The sequence below is a fragment of the Arachis ipaensis genome, chromosome B8, assembly GCF_059453495.1.
Source record: "Arachis ipaensis isolate K30076 ecotype BB chromosome B8, ASM5945349v1, whole genome shotgun sequence".
Classification (NCBI taxonomy): Eukaryota; Viridiplantae; Streptophyta; class Magnoliopsida; order Fabales; family Fabaceae; genus Arachis; species Arachis ipaensis.
The window spans coordinates 129,649,067-129,676,354 of NC_142443.1; the positions used below are offsets into that span (position 1 = coordinate 129,649,067).

The 27,288-nt window shown below is 33.1% G+C and overlaps 1 protein-coding gene across 1 annotated transcript; it reads right to left on the bottom strand.

The window, feature by feature from the left end:
- Nucleotides 1–17,379: 17,379 nt before the first annotated feature.
- Nucleotides 17,380–25,920, bottom strand: LOC107613714 (copper ion binding / methyltransferase). The gene is made up of 13 exons (XM_016315831.3): nucleotides 25,361–25,920; nucleotides 24,408–24,594; nucleotides 24,032–24,297; nucleotides 22,496–22,569; nucleotides 22,299–22,393; nucleotides 20,673–20,770; nucleotides 19,677–19,760; nucleotides 19,266–19,346; nucleotides 19,095–19,178; nucleotides 18,746–18,841; nucleotides 18,529–18,608; nucleotides 18,106–18,194; nucleotides 17,380–18,005 (listed from the first exon to the last, which is right to left on the bottom strand). Exons 2-13 carry the CDS (start codon nucleotides 24,541–24,543, stop codon nucleotides 17,659–17,661), a joined length of 1,530 nt encoding a protein of 509 aa, XP_016171317.1. The 5' UTR covers nucleotides 24,544–24,594; nucleotides 25,361–25,920; the 3' UTR covers nucleotides 17,380–17,658.
- Between the last annotated feature and the right edge of the window lie 1,368 nt (nucleotides 25,921–27,288).

Below are 27,288 nucleotides of genomic sequence, written 5' to 3' on the forward strand. Positions count from 1 at the left end.
TACACCAAAGAATTCCTCCTACTCGTCTATACTGCAATTTGCAGTATTCCATTTACAACCATAGATTTGCACAAAAAACAGCCCTTAAACCCATTATCATTGTAACACCCTAACATGCTTCCCTTATTCAAGCCCCCATAATCTGTTCCCAACACTACCATAAAATCAGTATATCATATCATAACATTATAAATTTCAGGGTCATGTATAGATATCACCATCCTCTCTTACAAAAGAAGCTAACACCATTTATTTCAAATTGTATTTCCATCTTTTCCTGATTATAAAAGCCATACATGCCATCCAACGGACAATTTCAATTTTTTGGGTCAAGTAGATCATGTCCCCTTTTTTCTCATATCATAAAAGCAAACGTATATCATCCTTTATTTCAAATTGGGTCCAAGTATGTCATATCTCGATCTTTTCAAGATCTTAAAAGCTATGTTTACCATCACTCATCATAAAAGCAAACGTATATCATCCGTTATTTCAAACTGGGTCCAAGTATGTTATGTCTCGATCTTTTCAAGATCGTAAAAGCCATGTTTACCCTCATTCATCCTCCTCTTTTATCCGGGCTTGGAACCGGCTACGTAAAAACTTTTGCAACAAAGTTTTACATAGGCAGAGTTATGAATGCCATGCATACCAGGTTTCATAACATTCCAAACATTTGGGTGTATAACATTCCTTTTAACATGTTCAAAAGAGTCATGAATATAATCGCAGAGTTCTACCATGCCATCAGATCAAATAATTTATTTATCCCACGAATGACTTTAGCCACATTGATATCCAACATTTTTCTAAAATGATCATCAAACGAATAGTTTACCCATAATTCTTAGCGAAGTAGTGACAACACTATACCAAATATGATTACAACAGTGCTTAGCCCAACATATTTAAACAAGTTCAATAATTGATGTACAATAATATTTCCATTTTGCGAGGCCCTATATTATAAATCAGTAAATTCACATTGCAACTACAGTATTGGAAAAATATAAACAGTTCAGGATCCTTTGATGAGAGAGTTTGGTAAATCAATAATACCAAAATTATTTTTTGCATTGTTTGCCTAATAGCACAAGAGTAGCAGGTTCCACTTCCACATGTTCATGGGTAGTATATGTCAGACAAAAAAGATGAAAAAATAGCATATTGACAATCATTAATCTACTTAATACTTATTGCAATGAAAAACATGTTAACAACACAACTAACGAATTACTTTACCACCTGAGAATCACCAAGAGTAAATTGATTATACTGACTCCACTAAAATTGACAATGTAGGTGTAAGGCTTGACCATTCCCAGGGTCCCAACTTCCATTCAATAACTACAATACACACAAGAGTTTTTAACACGATGCAAAATCAAAGAGACCTATTATTTTTTTTCTTTTGTATCCAATTTTTAAAACATTTATAATAATATCCATTGCTTAATTTTAAAACAATAAAAAAAGCAAAACCAAGGAAACTCTAAAATAGAAACATCTTGATTCTTGAGTCTTGAAGCATTGCCGTTAACTAACTAATAATGCAGTGGAAAAGTCTCTTTTTTTTTTTTTTTCAAAAAATCCATTATAACGTGCAAGAAAAAGAAAAAGAAAAAAAAAGAAAGATACCCTCTTCATCCTCCTTCTCGTTGATGATAAGACTTGGCTTCTTAAAAAATGAGAGGCTTGTAGGTAAAAATATGACCATTGACGCATCGATGGGGACCCATAAACCGCAGCAGCTTCTTTCTCACCATTATTCTGCTTCTGAAAACACACCAACATTTTTGTTTCCAAAACAGTTATGAACTTGTACAATTGTGAAAGGAAAACAAAACAGAAAAGGGAAAGAAAGATAGAGTGATGAATGAAGAATAATTCGCCTTGAAACCCTTGAGGAAACGAGAGAGCCGATGAATAACGCATTGTGAAAGATCCAAGAACCAATGGCATCACGAAATGTAGAGGGGAAACAAACCCTAATGGCAATGCTCTTGTTACTTTCACCTGCAATATAATGCAACTACGCTATGCTGTTATGTCAATGCATAAATGAAACTATAAAAGTGAAAATGATAATGAAAACAGAAAAAGAAAATATGATGCAATTTGCGCTAAAGAGAACTAGAGAACACTGTGAAGATTGAGGACTGTTGAAAAGAAAACGTATACTGAAGCATATATTATAGGTTTAGACGCTAACCCAAGTCGGTGGCTAACTTTTAATTAACGCTACTTCAGGGCCATTTATTATTTTTTTTTGGTGAACCAGGACCAGTTATTATACTAACAAAAATAATCTTCTTCGGCCCAACATGACCGATTTTAGAAACCAAAAACCGAAACAAAAATCTATGCTAACTGACAATAAAAAGAACAAATAAATTCTTAATTTTTCGACACTTACTTTTAGTCTTATGTGGATGGTTTAAAAAAAAGGTTCAGGGACAGAAAAAAGCCCCTAGGTTGAAACGGAGTCGTTTTCTCATTCTTTCTTTGTTTCTTTCTTGTCCCAAAATGGTCTAATTTCCCAGGTACTTAGGCTAATCTCGCCGGACAAAGATCTAGTGGTGATCGGGAACACTTTGTCATGCCTGGTGGCAATCTCCACGGCAAAAAAGAACAAGTTGAAGCTGGTACATCTCGAAGCAGTGAAAGAGGTCTCAAAGCTTATAATGGATCGAGCCTAAGTGCCTTGATGGCGGAGAATGTGCTGAAGCTTCTGGAAACGGTGTCGTTAACAGAGTGGAGATATGCGAGGACAGCACGTGTGTGGCGGCGATACTTAGCAAGGCGATGAAGGCCTCGAGCGCAGCGGCGGGGCACGCCGTGACGACTCTGTGGAGCGTGTGCTATCTGTTTCGTGACCAGAAGGCGCAAGAAGCAGTTATGAAGGCTAACTCTGTTACTGATGCAGAGCAATTGTTCGCCTCCTATGCGCCACCGCTGATTTGATTCGAGGCCTTGAAAAAATCGAGATCAAGAGCCAGAGCAGCAATAACAGCTACTACTTGGATTCTTTGCTCCTTGTTTTGCAACGTGAAAGCACTGATTCGAAGATCGCGTCAGCTAGGATTTTGCGATCATTCGCCATGGATACGGAATCAAAGCTCTTGATAGGAAAAAAGAACGCTGTAACGGCCACGTCTGTCGAACGGTGTCCACGGCAGACTTCTTCGATACGTTTTCCAGCCACAAATGGATGGAAGTATCCACATGTGTTTAGGTTTTAAGGAAGTCAAAAGACTTAAAATGTATTTTTTAATTTTTAATAATTTAAATATTTATAGGATAAAAGGTTAGAGATTTTTTTTGAAAAAATTAAGTATTTTTTGTCTTTTAATGTCTTGAGTCAAAATTAAAATGGCCTTTTTTTTTTTAAAAAATTATTTTTTTCATGTTAAAATTGATATTTTCACTAATAAAAAGATAAATTTATCGTGACAACAAATAAATTATAAAATTAAACTTTATAAAAATAAAAAATATAAAACTCCATTCCACCATCGTCAATTTCCCTCACCCTCATCAATATCTTCTCACCTATTATCATTGTATAACCTTTAGGCTATCGTCAATACCTACACAGCTGTGTTGTTACCTCCCAACCGGTGCCGACGACTTCCATCCGCAGCAAGACGCCGCCTGTTAACTAGCCGACAACGATGATCACAACCACCATGAAAGGAGTCCTGAGCGCCGTCGACCAAATGCCGCACGGAGGGGATTGAAATGGAAAGTGTCACAACAAGGTTGGGTTAAACTGAATTCTGCTGGCCTATTACGTACGTACACTGGTGATTGCAATTCCCTTTATCAAGCTAATTCAAAATCTAAGAAACAAACCCTGGGAGTTATCTTTTAACAAAGTTTATAAAGCAAACAAATGTACTGACTGGATAGTTTTTTATTTGTAAATAATCCTCCCATGAATTGGAGGTGTGTTTTTTTTATCATCAATGCTAATGTACTTGAGATAATTATAAAGAGACTCAGATAATATGTTTGATCTTATTTATTGGATAAATTGTCGTGTATTAAATTTTTGATATGTGCATGTCATAAATTAAAAGTGTTATCTTTATTAAAAAATATTGTTATATTTTTAAAATTGTTAATTTGATTTTGATGTTAATTTTTTAATTTATTTAAAATTTATATTTTAAACAAAAATTTTATTAGAAGATTATTTTATTTTTATTAATTTTTATAAATTTTATAATATTATTTTTCTACTTACATCTCATTATTATATTTTGATATTTTTTTCTCATTTCGCAAATTTAATAATTTTTTAAGATATGAGTTTTTATTTACAATTTTTGTAATTCTTTTAATAATTTTTTTTGTTTAAGATTTATATTTTAATTTACTAATTTTTATTATTAATTATTTTATTTTTAGTTAAATAATTTTTATTTATTTTTGAATTCTTTAAATAAAATTTATTGTGAAATTAAGATTTTTAAAAAATTTAGTATCGTTTGTATTAATATTATTTAGAATAATTAATATAATTATTTATTTTTTAAAATCTTTATTTTTATTCATAATTTATATTTTGATTATTAATCAATATTTTTTAAATATGACCAAATAAACAACTTTAAAAAAATATATTTTTACCATCTTTTTATGAATGGTGTCCTAATTATAAAAGCAAATTAAATACGCCTTATTTTTTATTTTTAAATAGGCCTTGATATACTACCATAAATAAAAAACTTTAAAAGTCAATTGAATCAACAAATCACATTAACATCTTACCAAATAAAATCACATTATTATATAAAAACTAATGTCTATACGTCAAAATTTATTATCAGATATAAATGTATAAATATATATTATTTAATTTATTTTTAATATATATTTTAGAGAAATACTAGTGGACCAGTAACTTTTGTAATTTGTAACCATCAAATAGCCATCAACGATAGTTTTAATGGTGTGAGATTTCATCCAAAGGCTCACTTTTCTTTGCTGGTTACATGATGGTCAGAATTTAACAAAGTTGCTGGCCCCTAGACTTTTCCTATATTTTATACTATTCACTCATTCTTATGTTAGCATTATTGTACTCTATCAAATTTAAGCATCATTTGACAACTTTAATTACTTCTAATAAGATTTTACATGTTGTAAAATAACTAAATAAATAAGGAAGAAGTAACAAATATAAAATATGAAAATATAATTAGATAACTCAAGTAGTAATATTTACTAGAATTACTATATTAATAGTAGATATAATTAATATATTTAATAATATTATAATAAAGTATATAAGAGAGAGAATAATATGAAAGAGAGAAGAGTATAAAAGAGAGAATATTGTTTTATTGCTTTTGTGTGTATCTTTCATTTGACCCGTACATGTTTTTATAGGCAAACAAAATTTGCTTTTTCAAACCTCATTAATTTCCTTCAACATAAAGATTTGTTCCTTTCAACATAGAAAAATTGAATTGCCCATTAATGGACATCCATTCTTATCCATAGCATCCTCGTCATAACACTCCCCCTTGGATGTTCATTTAGAATTATCCCTCGTTAAAACCTTACTAAAACCCACTGGAAAAAAACCTTAGTGAAGGAAAAAGAGTACAAAATCCATTGTGATGGGAACTGCCTCATTAAAGACCTTGTTAAGAAAAACTCAATGGGAAAAAAACCTAACCAAGAAAAAAAGAGTACAATCTCTCCCTCTTGTCGACATCATTTAATGTCTCGAAATCGGCGTATCTCAATCTCATGTACCAATCTTTTAAATGAGGATTTTGAGAGTGACTTTGTAAATAAATCTGCCAGATTGTCACTTGAGCGGATCTGTTGGATATCAATTGTCTCTTGATTTTGAAGATCATAAGTGAAGAAGAATTTGGGAGAAATATGCTTTGTACTATCACCTTTGATGTATCCACCTTTAAGTTGAGCAATGCATGCTGCATTATCTTCAAATAGGACAGTTGGAGCTATCTTATGATCAATCAGTCCACATGATGACAGAATACATTGGATCAAACTCCTGAGCCAAAAACACTCGCGACTAGCTTCATGTATCGCGAGTATTTCAGCATGATTAGAGGAGGTTGCAGCTATCGTCTATTTTGTGGACCTCCATGATATAGTTGTACCACCATATGTGAACAGATATCCTGTTTGAGATCTCCCTTTATGTGGATCAGACAAGTATCCAGCATCTGCATAGCCAACTAATTGTGACTTGGATCCATAGGGATAAAACAATCCCAAATCAACTGTTCCATGAAGATATCGAAAGATTTGTTTGATTCTACTCCAATGTCTTCTGGTTGGAGAGGAACTATATCTTGCGAGTAAATTCACAGCAAATGATATATCGGGTCGTGTATTATTAGCAAGATACATTAGCGCTCTAATGGCACTAAGATATGGTACTTCAGGACCAAGGATATCTTCATTCTCTTCTTTAGGACGGAATTGATCCTTCTCCACATCCAAATATCTTATGATCATTGGGGTACTCAAGGGATGTGACTTATCCATATAAAATCTTTTCAAGATCTTTTCTGTGTATGTCGTTTGATGAATAAAGATTCCATTTTTTATATGTTCGATCTGCAAGCCGAGACAAAATTTAGTCCTTCCAAGATCTTTCATTTCAAACTCTTCTTTTAGAGTTTTTATAATTATTGGAATCTCTTCAGGAGTTCCAATGATATTTAAATCATCAACGTACACAGCAATTATAATGAATCCAGATGCAGTTTTCTTTATGAAAACAAAGGGGCAGATATCATCATTCTTGAATCCGTTTTTGGCCAGATACTCAGTAAGACGATTATACCACATTCGTTCAGATTGCTTTAGACCATATAAAGATCTTTGCAATTTGACTGAGTATAACCCTTGTGAATATTCATTGGATGGTTTAGATATCTTTAGTCATTTAGGAACTTTTATATAGATATCACGATCTAATGAGTCGTATAAGTAGGCTGTTACCACATCTATTAAACGCATATGCAGTTTATGATATGCAGATAAACTGACCAAATAACGCAATGTTATCGCATCCATTACAGGGGAATACGTTTCTTCATAATTTATACCGGACCTTTGTGAAAAACCTTGTGCCACAAGTCGAGCTTTGTAGTGCACAACTTCATTTTTCTCATTTCGTTTTCTCACAAATACCCATCGGTATCCAATAGGTTTTACATCTTCTGGTGTACGGACTACAGGTCCAAAGACTTCACATTTTGCAAGTGAGTCTAATTCAGCCTTCATGACTTCTTCCCATTTTGGCCAATTATTTCTTTGTCGACATTCTTCAACTGATCTTGGCTCAAGATCCTTACTTTCATGCATGATATTTAATGCCATTATATGCAAATATTTCATTGACAATTGTCTTATTTCGGTCCCATTTTTCTTCTGCAAAGATATAATTTATCGAGATCTCGTCATTTTCACAATTTTCAGGTACCTGAACGTCTTCTGGCGTTAAAACTATATCAGAATTTTGGACAACTGCAGGTGTCTCTACTATGTCTTTTTCAACAGGAATAGTATTTACCTCTTTTCTCTTTCGAGGATTTTGTCTTTGGAACTGACAGGCCTGCCACGCTTCTGGCGTGTATTTACTTCGGTGGCAATTTGTCCAACTGGGACATCAATTCGAATTGGGGCATTTTCTGCTGGTATATAAGATTTGGTTATCCTCTTTGTATCAAAAATGCATCAGGCAACTCATTTGCTATTCGTTGCAAATTTATAATCTTTTGAACTTCTAGTTCACATTACCCTGATCGAGGATCTAAATGCATCAAGGATGATGCATTCCAATTAAGTTCCTTTTCAGGAAGCTTATTCTCTCCCCCTAATGTTGGAAATTTTGATTCATCAAAATGACAATCCGCAAACCGGGATTTAAATACATCTCCGGTTCGTATCTCAAGATACCTCACTATAGAGGGAGAATCATATCCAACATATATCCCCAATTTTCTTTGGGGTCCCATTTTGGTGCGATTAGGTGGTGCAATGGAAATATATATCGCACACCTGAATATTCTTAAATGGGAAACATTTGGCTGCTGGCTAAAAGCTAATTGCATAGGAGAGAACTGATAGTAACTCGTTGGCCTCAAACGAATAAGTGTTGCGGCATGTAAAATAGCATGCCCACAAACCGAGGTTGGGAGATTTGTTCTCATAAGTAAGGGTCTAGCAATCAATTGGAGGCGTTTAATAAGTGATTCTGCCAACCCATTTTGTGTGTGAACATAAGCTACTGGATGTTCAACACTTATTCCATTAGCCATACAATAAGCATCAAAAGCTTGGGAAGTAAATTCAACAGCAGTATCAAGACGAATTGCTTTGATTGGATTTTCTAGAAATTATGCTTTTAATCGAATAATTTGAGCTAGTAATCTCGCAAACGTCAGGTTGCGAAAAGACAATAAGCACACATGTGACCATCTCGAAAATGCATCTATCAGGACCATAAAATATCTAAAAGATCCACATAGTGGATGGATAGGTCCACATATATCACCTTAGATCCTTTCTAGGAATTTAGGGGACTCAAATCCAATCTTTACTGGTGATGGCCTTAAAATTAACTTCCCTTGAGAACATGCAGCACAACAAAATTCACTAGATTTAAGAATCTTCTGGTTCTTTAGTGAATGTCCATGGGAGTTTTCAATAATTCTTCGCATCATGGTTGTTCCCGGATGACCCAATTGGTCGTGCCAAGTTATGAATTCATTTGGGCTAGTAAACTTTTGGTTTACAATGGCATGTGATTCAATTGCACTAATCTTGGTGTAATATAACCCAGATGAAGTGAGGGTAATTTTTCAAATATAACTTTCTTATTTGAATCATGAGTTGTGATACATAAATACTCATGATTTTCCTCATTCATTATCTCAACATGATATCCATTTCGGCGAATATCTTTAAAGCTCAACAAGTTTCTTAGAGACTTGGTAGATAATAGTGCATTATTTATTATGAATTTTGTTCCTATGGGAAACAAAATTATAGCTCTTCCGGAGACTTCAATCACATTGCTTGAGCCAATAATAGTATTAACATATTCTTCTTTTGGCACAAGATGGGTAAAATATATATCACTTTTGAGAATAGTGTGCGAACTTGCACTATCCGCAAGGCATACATCTTCATTACATATCCTTGCCATTCTCTTCAAAGACAAATAATAATAATAATAAAATAAGTAGTATGCACAGTTAAATTGAATACTTGATCGGAATTATTTTTCTAAGAAAATAATGTCATATACTAAAATTTTATTTTAAATCTTGACACATTTAATGATTTCAAAACATAAACATTAATATTTCATTATTTATATACATCATATTTGAAACTTAAATACATAGAAAATAAAAACTTAACAATAAGTTCTTTACATTATTTATTTATATAGATACTTAACAACCCCACATATTAAACTATTCCATCGTTGATCAAATGACCAATATTTCCTTCAGGGTCCTCAAAGAAATCAGATACATCATAATGAGTAGTGAAATTTTCAGCATCATTTGAAACAAAATTTGTTTCCTTTCCTTTGTCATCTTTTTTCAAAGATGCTTGGTAAAGATCAACTAGGTGCCTTGGGGTACGACAGGTACGTGACCAATGGCCTTTTCCACCACAACGGAAACACTTATCCTCTGTTGATTTAATTTTTCCCAATATTTCTTTCTTTATTCCACTTCTGGTGAGATCCTCTCTTTTGAATATAATTCATTTTCCTTCCATAATTTTTCTTGTTATTAAAACCTTTCCATTTACCTCTTTTGGGGTAATTTGCCGCATTTACTTCAGGAAATGGGGCGGCGCTAGCTGGACGCGCTTCGTGGTTTTTCAAAAGCAACTCATTGTTGCGTTCAGCAACAAGAAGGCAAGAAATTAACTCAGAATATTTTTTAAATCCTTTTTCTCGATACTGTTGCTGCAGGAGCACATTCGAGGCATGGAAGGTTGAAAAAGTTTTCTCCAACATATCATGATCAGTTATCTTTTTCCCACATAATTTCATTCGTGAGGTGATTCGAAACATTACAGAATTATATTCATTTATGGATTTAAAATCCTGTAGACGCAAGTGCGTCCATTCATAAATGGCTTGAGGAAGTATCACCATTTTTGATGATTGTACCTTTCTTCAAGGTATTTCCAAAGATCTGCAAGATCTTTTAATGTAAGATACTCATTTTTCAATCCTTTGTCAAGATGACGACGAAGAAAAATCATGACTTTGGCTTTATCCTTTTGGATGTATTATTTTCAGCTTTAATGGTATCTCCAAGATCCATTGAATCAAGATAGATTTCAGCATCTAATATCTATGATAAATAATTGTTTCCAGATATATCAAGAGCATTAAATTCAAGATGAAAGAGTTTCGACATAATGAAAATTTGTTACCTGAGTCTTCCTAAAAATTTGATCAGAGTCTCGTGCTGATAACGTGTTGTAAAATAACTAAATAAATAAGAAAGAAGTAACAAATATAAAATATGAAAATATAATTAGATAACTCAAGTAGTAATATTTACTAGAATTACTATATCAATGTAGTAGATATAATTAATATATTTAATAATATTATAATAAAGTATATAATTGAGAAAGAGAAAGAAAAGTATAAGAGAGAGAATATTATTTTATTGCTTGTGTGTATCTTTCATTTGCCCCGTACATGTTTTTATAGGCAAACAAAATTTGCTTTTTCAAACCTCATGTGTGCGAATTTGGGGAGGAATCAATTAAAATTTATAAGATAAAAAGGGGTAAAGGAAGAATTGAGTTATGAGTAGATCCTCACCTAGCGGCGTTTCACTCAGCAATCGCCGCTGATGTTGCGGCACACGAAGGGTTCCTTCTTCCGCAGACCCAAATTGCGGTGGCAAATTGAAATGCCCCTAATTTTCTGCCTCCGTTCAACATTCGTGGTGTAGTGATCTTTTTTTTCTTATTTTATCTTCTCAAATTTCTTCTTATTTTACTCTTTTAACAAGAATAAAAACAAAAAGAATCAAACAAAGAAGAAGAAGAAACACATAATGGTACAAAATTACTTGGAAGAGGATGAACTTACATTCATTCAACTAAAAGAAAGAAAGAAAGAAAGAAAAAAAAGAAAAAGAAAAATACAACATTAGAAGAAATACTTTTCTGTATTTGCAGCAAATTTGGGTGTAACACGAAGATATTTGAGTGTATTGTTTAAGAATTTTCGATGTATGTGTGTTGATAAGTTCTACATAATTCAAAATTTTTTCTCTTCCTCCTCCTCCTCATCTTCTGCTGCTTCTTCTTTTTTCATCATCATCACCATCTTTTTCTTTTTTTTTTCTTATTCATCTTTTTCTTTTTGTTTTACCTTCTCATGTTTCTTTTTGTTTTACTCTCTCACCAACATCACCTCCTCCTTTTATTCTTCCTTCTTTTTTCATTAGAATTTCTTCTCTTCCTTTCTTTTCCTCCTTCTCCTCCATCATCAGTTATCTTGTTGTTGAAGATAATGAATAATTCAAGTTCAAATTGTCAGTCGAATCAGAACGAAATTGATTATTTTGAATCCAATCAAGTGGCCGAGGTGTGGTTCGATTCTGGTTAATGTTTTTGTTAGTAGTTTATGATTCTGTAGGTGAATAATGTTTTTGTTTATGAAAATTATTGTTCGTCGTTGATGGTTTGAATTGAATGTAATGTAAAAGTTCTGCATTAAAGAAAATATTTTTCTGTATTTGGGTGTAAAACGAAGATATTTGGGTGTATTCCTTAAGAATTTTTGGTGTATGTGTGCTGATAAGTTTTGAATAATTCAAAACTCTTTTTCTCCCTCCTCCTCATCTTCTACTGCTTTTTCTTCTTCTTTTTCATCATCATCATCATCATCATCATCATCTTCTTCTTTTTTTCTTATTCATCTTTTTTTTTCTTGTTTTATTTTCTCAAATTTCTTCTTGTTTTACTCTTTTAATAAGAAAAAAAACAAAAAAAATCAAACAAAGAAGAAGAAGAAACACATAATGGTACAAAATTACTTGGAAGAGGATGAACTTACATTCGTTCAACTAAAAGAAAGAAACAAATAAGGAAAAAAAGAAGAACAAAATAAATGCAGCATTAGAGAAAAAACTTTTCTATATTTGCAGCAAATTTGGGTGTAACACGAAGATATTTCGGTGTAACACGAACATATTTAGATGTATTGTTTAAGAATTTTCGGTGTATGTGTGCTGATAATTTCTGCATAATTCAAAACTCTTCCTCGTTCTCCACCTTATCTTCTGTTGCTGCTTCTTCTTCTTCATCTTCTTATTTCATATTTTCATAATTCTTCTTGGGAGAAAAAATCAAACAAAGAAGAAAAAAATATATAATGTTACAAAATCAATAGAAAGAGGAGGAAAAAATACAGCAACAATAACAGTAATAAAAAAACGACGATAAAGATGAAACAGGCGAAGAAAAAAGAGGAGAAAAGCAAAGAAGAAGGAGAAGAAGAAGGAAGAAGAGGAGGAGGAGTGTAACACCCTAACTTTTAGAACCTCATGATCGTACTAAAAGGTTGAGCGCTACTTACCTCTATTCCTTTAATTACATACTATGTTTATTTAATATTGAGCCTTCGTGAATACGAACGGAAACTCTTATTAAGAAAACGAAAGGAGACTTTGTTTTAAACCGCTTAATCACAAAATTATATATATTCACATAGATTTATATACATAGACTTATTTCAAAGAGTCTCAAATACAATTCCTACCCCTCTAAAAAATAAAAACAATAAATGACGAGGGGAAAATAAAATCTAAGAACTCAACTTGTACACAGAATCTTCTATGCTCTTGTAGTTCCGCACTAAGCCTTTGCACCTGTAGTTGAAAGGGGTGAAAATAGGGGGTAAGAACTGGGGAGTTCTTAGTAGGGTCGGGGTTAGAAGTTAAGTTCATTTTATATATACTTGGTCAGCAACAACAGTCCACAAAGTACGAGCCAATTCAACAATTATAGAACACAAAACCCAATCACAAGCATACACAATCATAGAAAACACGCTCACAAACAAATATTCGCAAACAAGTATGATGCATGTCTATCCCTAGTGCAGGTAATGAGCTCATCTGTCGGTTTCGACCCGCTCCCGATGCAACTCAGCAACCTTTGTCTGAGTTTGGTTTCCAGTGTCATAACCTCTGTAAGCAACCTCTGTCTTACAGGTGCGACTCTCTTGAGCCGATGTATACAATCATAACCTCTATAAGCAACCTTTGTCTTACATGTGAGGCTCTCTCTAGCCAATGTATGTAGTGATAATCTCTGCAAGCAACCTCTGTCTTACAGGTGCGACCATCCCCTGAATTGGCCGATGTATCTCTGGAAGCAAATCTCGGTGGACTCACCACCATATCTCTGCTCGTTTTCAGCAGGTACATAATCATCTTAGTTCATTCTTTCTTTCGTTTCTTTTATTCTTACTCTCTGCTCTCCTGTGCAGAGGTTCTTTAGAATCTTTTAATCTTTTCTCTCTGCTCTTTTGTGTCAGAGGTTTTCTTTAATATTTTTCTTTTCTTTTCTTTTCTTTCTTCTTCTTTCTTTCTTATCATTCATAATATAAATCATCCTCACATTGTTCCCTCGCCTTTCCCTAAGTGCCTTATGAAAAAGAATTATAAAGTTCTTTAATTAAGTCTGTATTCTCTAAAGTTTTTAGGATTACTTTGCTTGCTTGCTTACTCATTAATATTACACATTACAATATTCTTACAAAATAATATCTTTGATAAATACTAATTATAATAATAATTTATTTTAATATAAATAAATAATTTTAAAGAAGTATCTAAAATAATATTTATAATCTTCTTTTAAAACTTAGTTTATAAAACCTTATTTTTAAACTTTTATTAATTACTTTCTAAATCACGAAATTTTTAATATTCTATTTTTAACTTCTATATTTTATAAAATTATATTTGAATCCCACTTATTTTCATATTTATAAAAACAACCCTGATCTTTTATAAAATACCTATTTTTACCCCGTAAAAAATACAATTTAATTATTAATCTTTCTCTTATATCAAAACCGAAATCCTTAACCCTTTCCTTTCAAAATATTACTTTTATTTTAATCCGTTCTCGAGTTTCTCGATTACCGATTCTTTGTCACTTTTAATTTAATCCATCGACCATCAAATCTCACCAAATTTATACTTTATTTTCAACGATATTCCAGCCCAAAATTTACCAAAACACGCTAACTGGTCATTCATATATAGCCGAACCAACAAATCATAATCAATAATAATAATTCAACCAAATTAACTCATTCAAACTCAAACAATAATCTACCAAATCAACATTCACTTATCAAATTCACATTTAATGATTATAAAGTTACCAAACCCTACCTCTATACGAAATTAAACTAACGGGATCTCCAAAGAAGTTTTTTTGATCGAGCTACTGGAGAAGAAAATATCAGAAATCGTCTGTGCGTCCTAAAACTCTAATTAGCCAAACTCAAGGGGAAGAGAAACTATGTCACCGTCAACTTCCACCAATCAAAAGTTGGGTCAACGTGTAGAGGAAGAACATACAAACACTTTTACTGGATTAGATTTTTTATTGGAGTAACGGATCGCAAGAAATCGAACGCCAAAAATTTATGTTTCCATGAAAATCTCTCTCGGTCTTTCTCTTTTTTCCTCTCATGGCTTCGTTGAAAATGAAGAAGCTTAATTGTTAATGATGATAATGTATGTTAGGGAGGGTTGGGTGTCACTAAAAAGCCACGTGTCGCGTTCTTAAGTTGTTAATTCAGCGATTCAAATTATAAATATCTTAAACGGATAATTATGAAAGTTGGATATATTAAAATACAAACAATAATATATATGAGTTACTAATATAAATGACATTAATAATATAATGACAAAAAATATACGATAAAGCATTAGCAAAGTTAAGTTCACTAAAAAGTACCGATATTTATTCATATCGGCGGATATCGAAGTTGATATAATATTATTAACTAAACTCTATTATTTTTTTAAATTAAAAATATCAATTACTTAAACTATTTTATATATATATATATATATATATATATATATATATATATATAATTTTCATTATTTATAAATTACTAAAATTATAGTTTTAATTATGTAAAATATTTTATTATAACAAAAATATATAAGAATATGAATTTAATTCAATTCAAATAATTATAAATTAATTTAATTATTTTTAATAAAAAAATAATTTTTAAAAATAAGAAACTCCAATTTATAAAATAAATAGTAACTTATTTATATTTATATTTTTAAAATTGAGGGTCGTTTACAAGGAGGAGAAGGAATGCGAACCGCGCTATGAAAAACGTTGAGTAGCGCGTGTGTTAACACGCTCGTATGGGTGAGCGTCCTTTTTGTTGGGTTTAGCCCAACTTGTATGATTTGTAAACCAAAATAACTTATATGTGTCTTCTCAAAATAAATACTTTAATTACTCTTGTTTTACTTTTAACAGTACTGCTAGGAAAACAAAAAAACTTACTTTATTTAGTATTCATGAATTGTTATTAGGATTTGTCTTATTTAAAATTCATTAATTAGTACGACAACTAATAATTACTAAATAAGGTTTGGCTAATTTTTTTTATCACCAAATATTTTCGTTACTTTAATTACTATTTATCTTGCTTAAATAGAATTTTCTTTGCTTTCATTAAATAAAAACCCCTTAAAATCAAATCAATTATGATATACCCTTCTTTGAAAGACGATGACCTGAGTTAGACTGTAACCACATTGATTTTGATGTGATATGATTTACAAATTATAATTTGGTAGCTAGTGCGACCTAATTCTTAACGAAACATAAACATAATAAACACTTAAATTGCACTGCCATCTTAGCTTTGCTAAATCAATAACAGCATGTTACTATTCTTCATAAACAACTAATTATTGTATCATCACAAATTCAAAGGCAAAACTGGTACACACTAACACACTAATAACTAATAATAAAACTTATAATTTTGTTGGTTACAACAATTTAAAAATTTTGGAGAACGTTTGAATAATGAAATGCTCACCTAGTTTATGTCAATGTTGAACATAGTATGAGTGAATAAAATAGTTTACCCATAAGAACTAATCTGCTTCAAATTATCCATACATTTTAAAAATTAACACACGGTGTTGAAAACAAAATTTATCTCACCTTGATTGATCGTTTTAGCATTTCACAACCACCTCATCTACTTGTTCATATATTTTCCAAATAATAGAAATTATTATAAGCACACATACAAGACGATAATCCAAAGTCAAATACAAAACAAGTACTTTACTTAATTATCTTGGCGTTGACTCATTATTGAAGGTTCATTTTCTATTTCCTTTGCCTCTTGTGGAGGCCATTTAATACGCATCCAATATGCCCTATTGCGTGGAGCTCTAATGCACAAGAGTTGCATTTCAAGGATTCAATTATTTGTTTTAAAGAATATAATCAAAACAACAATTCCAGTTTTTGGCTTGGTATATTGCTTCAAAGTTCAAACATCAAAAACATAAGGGTTACTCAACAATCAAACATCTAAAGCAGCTATAAAGAATCTCAATACCCTAAAACTTTGTAACACTTAAGCTTATCGGATGTGACTATTGTAAAGAGGCAATGAGGCATATATGATACAAGCATGTTTTTAATCCTAGGTTTAGACCTAAATCCTAAACCCTAATACGTAAAAGAAGTAGGAAAAGAGAAGGAAAAAGACGTTGAGCGCGTAAATAAGACAAATGGAAAACATGTTTTAAGGTACTTGATTGGATTTGATTATAAAAATAATTGTTTATCTTGCATTTTCATTAAATTCACATAGTTTGAACTCTCACAAAACCCTACTGCTACTCTACGCTAGCACAATAGCACCCATAAACTTTTCCATTGCTTATATTAAAAGCATTTTTTCTTTTCCGGTTAGACAATTTGACTGATAAAAAAAAAAAAAAAAAATACACCCCAAAAAAGGGGAACCAAATTGTACTAAATATAATTTAAATGGTGAGATAAATTATGTAAGTGTATTTCTACATCACAAATAGCTCATTGAATTGCTGCCAAATCAGCTTTATTATTCATAAACAACTGACTAAGTAGTTGATTCATTAACTTCCGTTTTATAATCAACTCAACAACTACTCCTTGAATAAAGTCATTATATTTGGTAACTATTGGAAAAAAAAAATCATAGCTTTGAACCATATATATAACAATTAAGAAATATACCACTCATGCTAAAGGAGAGTTATGTGAGCTTTTTTATTTTTTTGGTCACCGAGAGTTATGTGAGCTTAACTCAATAGTAGATAATGTATGAGCCTAAATATTGACCCATGAATACAGCCAGCATTTCTCTTTTACAAGTATCAAAATTGTTAACATGCATTAACTGGTTTATTACAAGGAAGAAGGTTGATTTGAATCTTTTGCTTTGTAAAATGCTGTAATTTAATCTATATTCCAATTGAAAGGCCAAAACTCCAAGAAATGAAACAGAGAGAATTGAACACAGCCCACATAATGCTTGCTTCAAAATGGCCATAGGTCACCCCAAATAGATCTTTTGGCTTGATGATGTAATGTAGGATTCTTGCTCTTTGTAACAACAATGCGATCATAAGAACCCTCTGAGGCATTCCTGTTGGTGGATCTACACACATTCATTGTCACTTGTCTACCCCTCCTCACAGGCATAAATATAATTCTTCCCCAACCGCCTCCAAGATCAGCGCTATCTGTTTCTTCCTCTGCTTCCTTGAACTCTTCGTCTTCATCACCATCATCCTTGTCAGTTTCCGCAGCATCAGAATCATAAGTTATCGCATTCACTACTTCATGAGGGGTATCATCAGCTTCTTGCATTTTCAACCAATCCTCTAAAACAGTGAGGGGAAAAAAATTTCAGAGTTCAGACCATATATTTTGTTCAAAAAGTATTTCAACAGGAAACAAATACGCACAAGCGTAAACAAGTACCATAATCAATCTCAAGGTCCTCTGGATTTCTTTTATCATGCTGCTCCTTGAGAGTCTCGAGTTTTATATCATCGAGGGGCCAAGGTTCCCTAGTCCAATGCAAGAGTGAAAAGTTTTCAGAAGTTCATATCATGAAAGCATATATGCCACAAAACATGACCATAGGCTTGTTTTAAAGTCATGAAAAGAGTTCTCACCATTTCTACTTAGAATTTAGTTATAAAGCTGTCAACAGATTTACACCTTTAAGAATTTAATAAGTTAACATTGCATATAATTGTAAGCATAGTTCAATTCATTAAGTGATGACATGTCCATATTAGGTTAGATATTATGAAAAATATAGTCAACATTGACAATTATTAAAATTACTCTCTTACTGTAGCTAATTCTTAGGTTCAAACAAGGAAAACAAAAACTTGCCTTGGTCTTTGTCCTCGTCTGAAAGCAACAAAGGAAAATTTTTCATCTTCAAAGCCGCGTAAAGGCTCACCCTTTGAACGCTGCAAAGTGATACAATATAGATTATAGACAAGAAAGAAATGTTAATCACTTTGATATCAACAGAAGAGGAAAACAGAAATTGAGGACCACATGAATCTCCCCAATGCATTAAGCAAACTATGGATTTAGTAGAAACCTTGTAAGCACGCTGTGAGGACGTCCTTTCCATCCGCTGAACAAAATGACAATATTTTCCAGATTTTACCAGCGGACAAGTCCCATCATGAGGACACTGCACAAAGGGAATTTACTAAATGAAAAAGATAGAATGGAACACAAAATTAGACTGCATAATAGGAAAAATGCAGAGTGAAAATGGGCTGGTTTGGTTTCAATTCCATTTGTTGTTGATTTTGTAAAGGAAATATATAAAATAAGAAACAATAGGAAACACAATTTTATTGTATTATCTATTTTTAACTTTTTTATGAAATCTTGAAAGAATAAATTATAAAAAAAAATCAATAAAGCCCTAAAATACTTACAGGAGCAACCACAAAAGCCCCAGCTTTCTGAGTCATCAAATCTTTACAAGCTTCTTCATTTTTAAGACTCGATTTACGGTGTCTCTACAAATTCAGCAAAAGACCATTCAGAGATTGTTTATCATTGTTCAAGATTTTCCTAACAGAACAATATAAATACAGTAAATATACTCTTTCTTCCATCCATAATATGTGAGATCTCATTTGAGCAATAATATTGGATCCATGAGGTGTTCCAGGTTCAATCAAAACCTGCAAAATAAATAGAAATAAATGATAGAAATAGATCAAACAGAAAGATAAATTTATCAAGTTCGAAATCACATAAAATCGTTACTTTGTAAAGTAATATTCAAAGGAAAAGAATAAACAAAAATATAACTTTATGAAATTTACAACTGCTTTCGTTAACTTCTTCCAATAGAAATTATTTTCTATGATTTATAAACATTTTTCTTTGCTCCTAAAGCTCCTTTTCTTTTCCCAGTTACTTTGCTCCTAAAGCTCCTATGGTAACATTCTAAATAAGTTCCAGAAATCCTATCTCTCATAGTACAAGAAACTATATGCTTAGAATCATACCAGAACATCCCGTGTTAGATCCCAAAGCTGGCGAACTATGGTAATTCGATCTTGTAGTGATGGGATCTCTCCAAGCACATAGGACTTCAATCATGAAACAGATTGAAAGAAATAAGCATTCATTTAAGAAACGAGAAAGATAATTTACAGTTTTCACAGCTAATGCTTATGAGAAATGCCAAACAAAATTATGCGCCTTGCAGCATGACAGAGAAGCCACAAAGAGTTCTACAACAAAACAATGAAAACCCAACAAACAGAAATAACCAGCTTAAATACTTAATTTGTTTCAACCAAAATTTAAAAATTGGAGTAATTAAACTAGATGTGCAACTTATTAAAACTCTATATCAACTATCAAACAATGAAAAAAATTGTGTATATATATATATTTCAATGTAATAGGACAGATGAGTAGTGAAAAAGAAATATATCTGCAAATCTATCAGACCTGAAAAATAGATTTTGATATATGAAAAACAATATGCAGAAATAAAACTTTATATATAGTTAAGCATTGGTTTTCTCTAATTTTAAATATATTGTACCAGCAGTAAAAGAACAACCATGCTAAGTGAACATAAAAAATCATCCACCCATATAAAATATGTTAAAATACAAAATACACCTAGAAAATGAGTAAAATAATGTATGTATTTATATACAAATACATAGTGGCTGATTTTTGTGTGCACATAGCATTTTTTGAATATTCATGAAGTATAGATTGTTTATCTAATTTTTAAATTAATTACTCGTTTTGTTGAAGATGATGCTGCTAGAGATTTATTTTATATAGCACTCATGCAATTCTTTTGTATATGAACATTGTTATTATTACTTTAGCATATATGCCAAAACAATAATCAATATTTGATATTATTACTTAAGAACAAAAATTTCATACTGATTTCAGAATCAGATATAGTTTGCATAAACTAAAGAACAAATAACTTGATGCTAATATAGGTAAATAATCCAAAGGAATAAACTTACAGCAATCACAAGGTCATGCCCTCTCTCTGATTTCCCAATACTTTTGGAAAGTGCTTGAATGCTATCATAACTATGAATAAGTGGCAAATTCTTGAGACCTATAGCAGAACAAAAACCACACTTTATCAACTATCAAATAATTTTCTCTGGAATTTCCTAAGAAATATCAGAAATGAAAGAATTCAATATATTCAATCCCACAAGAAAATCCACTTCATAATTCATGTAAACTCCACAACATTTTATAAGGGAAAAAGTCTTAGGATACAGTTGATTATTCAGATCGTTGTAAGCATCGTCACTTGAAAGAGAAGTATTTTAATGTAGAAATGAATAACCACACTGAGTGAAATCAATCAGATATATCTCGCACTTTAAAATCTCCTTGTGCCTTCAAGGCCTTTAGCTGACACTATTTTCTCTTATAACGGGTAAACCAACGGCTTGCTGTTTTTCTCCTGGCAACATACTTTCACCTCAACATGAGAAAACACTCATTCTTAGCAAGACTATTACTACTCTATCCAATTGCTTAAATTGGAATGATATGATAGGTAATAATTAAGTATAGCCTCTGACAGTTCTTTCTATCATATGCAGCCAATCAATAATCTTAGAGTGTTAAGTTTGTGGCGACCATCTTCAAATCCAAGTTTGCTTCTCTTCAAACTGTTAGGTCACCAAACACCTCTAACAAAAAAAAACTGATTTATGTGATTTAATCACCTTTGGCTTTTGTCAATAATGCAAGAGAAGGAATCAAATCAACAATCCCAACTGTATAACATACAAAACATCCAAAAGATTTAAGTAAATAGGGCTATATCCATGAACTAAAAATTGATTCCAGATATCAGTCTCATGCAGACAATCATGAGTATGTTATTTATCTCTGATCCACCTGAGACAGAGAAGGTTACATATTCAAATTTTGGAAAGTTCTGTAGGTACTCTGTTAATCTGAGGTAGTTCAAATTTTATGCCGGTGCTGCTTGATCTATTTTGTTTTAACTTCCAAAACATGGCATTGATGATACATCCCATAGATCCTTTGGGATACATGACCAAGATCACCAAAAATTCCAACCCAAATCCTGTTGATTACTGATAGTGTATCATAGGTATATGAAAAGACCGGAAAAAATTTAAAGTCTTTATAAAATGTTTGCAAATCCTTCACTATTTTCAGTAACTTTGCTCAACAACTTAAATAAAGCATGTACTTTTCTTTTAATGATTCCAAACTTTAAAGGAAGCATATATAATCTTTCTATTTTTAAACTTATGCTTTTCTAGGCAAGCCTAGCACAAGGAACACCCTTGTCCATAAAACATATGATGGCATCCCCCATTCTGATGGTTATATTTGCAGTAGAATGTGACAGTTATTATTGATTAATAAACCCTATGCATAGCAAATATTATTCTGAATTGCTCAAGAATGACATCAACACAATCATAATATGCATTTTAGCGCACCATCTTCTCTTGCCGCAAATTTACACACAATGTTGGTTTGTTTCCCCTCTAGCCTTTTCCTAAAACTTATATTTCTGTATCATCCCTTACAATAATTAAAAACCTCAAGAAACCTATCATATTTTGATAAAACGGATCATAAATTACCTTGTATAAGACTTCGACCTGCACGCTGCATTGACTGCGATGGTTCTATTAGATTAACTTTTTGCATAGATTTTGGCCAGACTTCTTGCAGTGCCCTGCATCAGATTTAAAAGTGAATAATAAATTAGTCCAAAATAACTAAAACTTATGATATCAAAGTTAACCATTCACCAAAGCAAAGTTCAAGAATCTTTTACCAGAAAGCTGAACCTGTCCCAGCACCAAAATCTAATACCTTGGCTGGGGAGAAACCAGGAAGCCTTCTACGAACCTAAAAAAACATTTAGCAATTTGAGATTAATTTCAAATCCAGCAACATTTTATTCAAAAGTTAGTTATATTAGGTTATTATAGTGAACATAAATAAAAGAAGTAAAACATATGGACCTTAAGGATGCTCGAATCCCACATAAGTGTAAGAGAGAGATTAACAGTTTCAAATCCCAGATACTAGAGATTAACAGATTCCAATCCCACATAAGTACTCACAAAGCATATCTAAGAGCCTGTGACATGGTGCATGTTTTTTACCGATGATATCGTCCTTATGGGAGAGTCAAAGAAGACCTAAATAAGAAGTTAGATTTGAAGAGAAGCTCTAAAAGTATATGGTCTGTGCATAAGCCATAGCAAGATAGAATATATAGAATGTAAGTTCTGCCGCCGAAGGAAAAACCCTAATACGGAGGTGAAGATTGGAAAAAACATGCTACGAAAAGTTAAAAGTTTTAAGTATGTTGGATGCATCCTACAAGATAATGAAGAGATTGAACAGGATGTAAATCATAGGATCCAAGCATGTTGATCAAAATGGCTGAGTGCATCTGGTTTTATATGTGACAAAAAAGTGTCTTTAAAACTTAAAAGGTAAATTCTATCGCACTGTTATCAGACCGACTATGTTTTATGGTACAGAGTGTTGGGCAGCCAAAGGAGAGCACGAACATAAATTAAGTGTGGCAGAGATGAAGATGTTGAGATGGATGAGTAGCCATACGCGATTGGATAGAATAAGGAACGAAGATATAAGAGAGAGAGTTGGAGTAGTACCTATTGTGGAAAAGATGTAGAATCGCGTCTCAGGTGGTTTGGACATGTGAGAAAAAGACCGACAGAGCACCCAGTCAGGAGGGTGGATGAAATGGAAGATGGACAAAGGGTGAAAGGTAGAGGAAGACTTAAGAAGACCATCCATGAGGTGGTCAAACGAAATCTACATGCAAACGGTACATAATAGAGCTCAATGGCGTCATTTAATCCATGTAGCCGACCCCACCTAGTGGGGCAAGACTCTGTTGTTGTTGTATTCAATATAATCCAGCTTCTGAGTTTGATTAAATTTAGTCCAAAAATATACAACTATAAATCTTGTTTTATGCAAATCACTTCATATCCATTTCATCCTTTTTTATTTCAGTTAGTTCTTGGTTGCATAATTGCTTCTCTTAAGAGCACCCATGTATCAGTATTACTCAGTAACCCTTATAATTTCTTGTCCTGCGGATCATTTTTAATTGAGTGTGAAACTTAATAAAGCCCAGCCGGAAAATAAATACATTTAAGTACAATCCTAGAGTTTCTTGTTTCATCTTTTCAAGCAGACATACAATTTCGTCCCATTTTCCTCATTATATCATATTTCAACTCTTTATCTCTATTATGATAGTATAGGAAAGGACTAACATAAAACATATGACTAAAATTCTCGTTTTTGGATAAACTTATCCACTTACCTCCTTAAGTACTCTGTAACAAGCTGAATAAACAGCAGGCATGCGAGAAGCGACATATGCAACCGTCTCATCATCCCTGTATGACAGACCGATGTCGCCATAAGAACTCTTGATCTTCCAACGCTTTGATTGTTCGAAAGACTTTAAAGGGTCTTCAACTATCTCCTTTGATGTAGTGGTGGCCAGCTGCAGGTTGACATTCTTGATAGTATTGAAAGATTGAGATAATCTCAACACTTTCCTCTTCATATGTGGATCCTCCTGCTCTATAATCATAAGCTCGCCATGAAAAATTGCAACAACACACATGAATTCATAAAATATTGTGTTACATATAATAAAGTGGAAGAAGGTATGCATAGAGAAAAGAAAGTACCTCGAAGGTATTTCTTAATGGCACGGCGAAGACGAAGAGGGACAACAAGGCAACGTTCAGATTGTTTGGCTGCATAGCGGAGGGTTTCAGGAGTGACAATTTTCTGGGCAGTTTCAGACATTGTCTGGGTAGCCATGTTGGCCCAGGATTTAACACACTACTTCTTGTGGTCCAAACAACCACGCTTCTATATCACCAAGTTAGAATTCAATCAATTAGCAATTCATTAATAGACATTTAAAAAAATATATGAGGTTGATTCTAATGCACAGACAATATATAATGTGATATCTAATGCACAGACAATGTAAAAAGTTCATGCAATCAAAATAATTCACTCACAAAGATGAGCATTCATGTAGTGGGTATGAAAACTAATACTGATGTAACAATATATATTGTGATATCTATATACAAGTTTTAACACTTTACATAAAATTAAATCCTATTAGTAAACCGATAATCAATCACAACAAATGGAAATTAAAAGATAATACTACTTTTCATTTCGTTTATGCAATTCTTCCGTATTTCATTTCTTCGCCGGAGAAGTATACTAAGAAATTGCCATCCATTCAAAACTCATCGGCACATGGAAATGAATTCAATTCATATGTGAGCCTTTTTCCTTGATTTGCAAAAACTCATCGGCACCAATCTAAGTTAAGCTTTCATTTCCAAACTGAGCAACATGAAATTCACCTAACATCATTCTGATAAAGTAACAAAATTTGAGCAGCAAACTCAAACTTAAGCAGCAGCAACACATTTGACATCAATAAAAACTAAAAAGCTATAATGGAATTAAATACTAAAATTTACCTGGAAGTAAGGGTACTAGACACAAAAGTTAGAAAGCTAACTATCAAATTTTAAAATAATAAAAATAAAAAGAAACAAAAAAAGAGAGAGAGAGAGAAGATTTGCAGCGGAGAATAGAAAAAGCATTGCACCTGGCAACGAAGAACAGCAGAGCGGTGGCAAGAGAAGAAGCAGCGGCTGAGAGAAGCAGATGATGAACGCTAACAGAGAAGAGATAGAGATGAGAAGTGTGGCGGGTTTTGGGTTTACGCAATAACCAGCAGTAACCTCTCACTTCCACCTGTAAACTCAACGAGCAGAGCACAGTCACGGAGGACGCACCAGCAGAGGAGCCTACGGTGACGGCGAGGCGCAGGGACTGACCTCCGTTGGCTGCCGTTGTGTTTGGCGGTGACCGGTGAGTGAGGTAGGGAGGTGAGAGCGGAGCGGGAGATGGAGACTGGAGAGTGAGTTGGGGTCTTGGGGATGGGGAGGGGGCGCCGTTTCTGGCTGGGGACCTGGGCTGGGCCGGATCTGGTTTTGGGTTCGGGTAATAACGGATTTCGGGGTTTTGTTTTATCCTCTTCCAGAAAATAAAAACGACGCCATTTTAGCGGTTTTCAAAAAAAAAAAAACATTGACTCGGTCCGGTTTCCAAAACTGGTCTGTTCACTGGTTTTGATCAAATCCATAACATTCAAAGTGGCTTTACTTACATTCGTTTTCTGATGCACCTTTAATTGCTATATGGTAATAGATCTGCAGAGAGAGCAATGCTAGGGCCAGCAACATTTGTGATTGGTAGCTAGGGGTGGCAAACGGGTCTAAACTCGCCGGGTCAGGCTGAAAAATTGAGACCGCCAAATAGCAAAAGCCCACTTAACCCGCACCGCTTAAACCGCTGATTTTGGCGGGTTTTGGCAGGGCGGGGCGGGCTTCCCCGCCGGGCTTAGTATTTTTTTAGCAAGGGGTATTTTTATAATTTTTTTTTACCAAAACCCAACTTTCCCAACCCAACTTACAAGAAAATGAAGATGAAAATTGGGTGTTTTAGATTATGTTTGTTTTGTTTTGGAGACAATATTGTTAATTATGTTTTGGATTATGTTTATTTTGCTTTGGAAATAATATTTATAATTACAAAGACTTTAATGTTTGTGAATACAAAAATTATAATTTGTTTATGCTTTTAGAAATTATAATAGTTAAAAGTAAAAAACAAAAGAGATTTTTTTATATCTTTATATATATTATTTAATAGTTAAAAATAAAAAAAATAAAAAAAAGAGGATATTTGGCGGGCTTAGCCTGCCGGCCCGCCAGCCCGCCATTAGGCGAGGCGGACTAGGATTCTAGGACCGCCTCACTAGGCGGGGCGGGGCGGGCCAGCCCGCCAAATGGCGGGCTTCTGGCAGGGCGGGGCGGGCTTCCCCGCTTGCCACTCCTATTGGTAGCCATCAACTAGCCATCAATGATGATTTGATGGTGTGAGATTGGTGTGAAATATCATCCAATGGTTCACATTTCTTTGCTGGTTACATGCTGGCCAAAATGCAATAAAATTGCTGGCCCCTAGACTTTTCCTTGCAGAAAAATACAAAAATGAAATAGCTAGAGAAAGCTAGAGAAAGTAAAGGACCAAAAGAGAGAATTATTGAATTGTAATCTGAATGAAGTGTTGTTACATTACAGTAGCAAACAAGGCATATATATAGCAATGAATCAGTAATGTCTTGCTGTCCAAGAACCCAAGAAATTAAGACCCTGACATATTATAACAGAATCTGATTTTTGCAACTATCATAACTGTCATATGAGTAACACTACTAGAGAAAGGATCAAAGGAGAGCGCTTTGGTAAACATATTAGCAACTTGTTCTTCAGACCATATGTGAATAACATGAAGCTGATTTTGAGTGACATGTTCTCGAACAAAATGAAGGTGAAACTCAAAATGCTTAGTGCTACTGTGGAGTATAGGATTGGCAACAAAGAGAACCGCGCTAACATTGTCACCGTAAAGAGTTGGAACACCATGAATTCGGACTTGTAGCTCACTAAGGAGGTTCTGGATCCACAC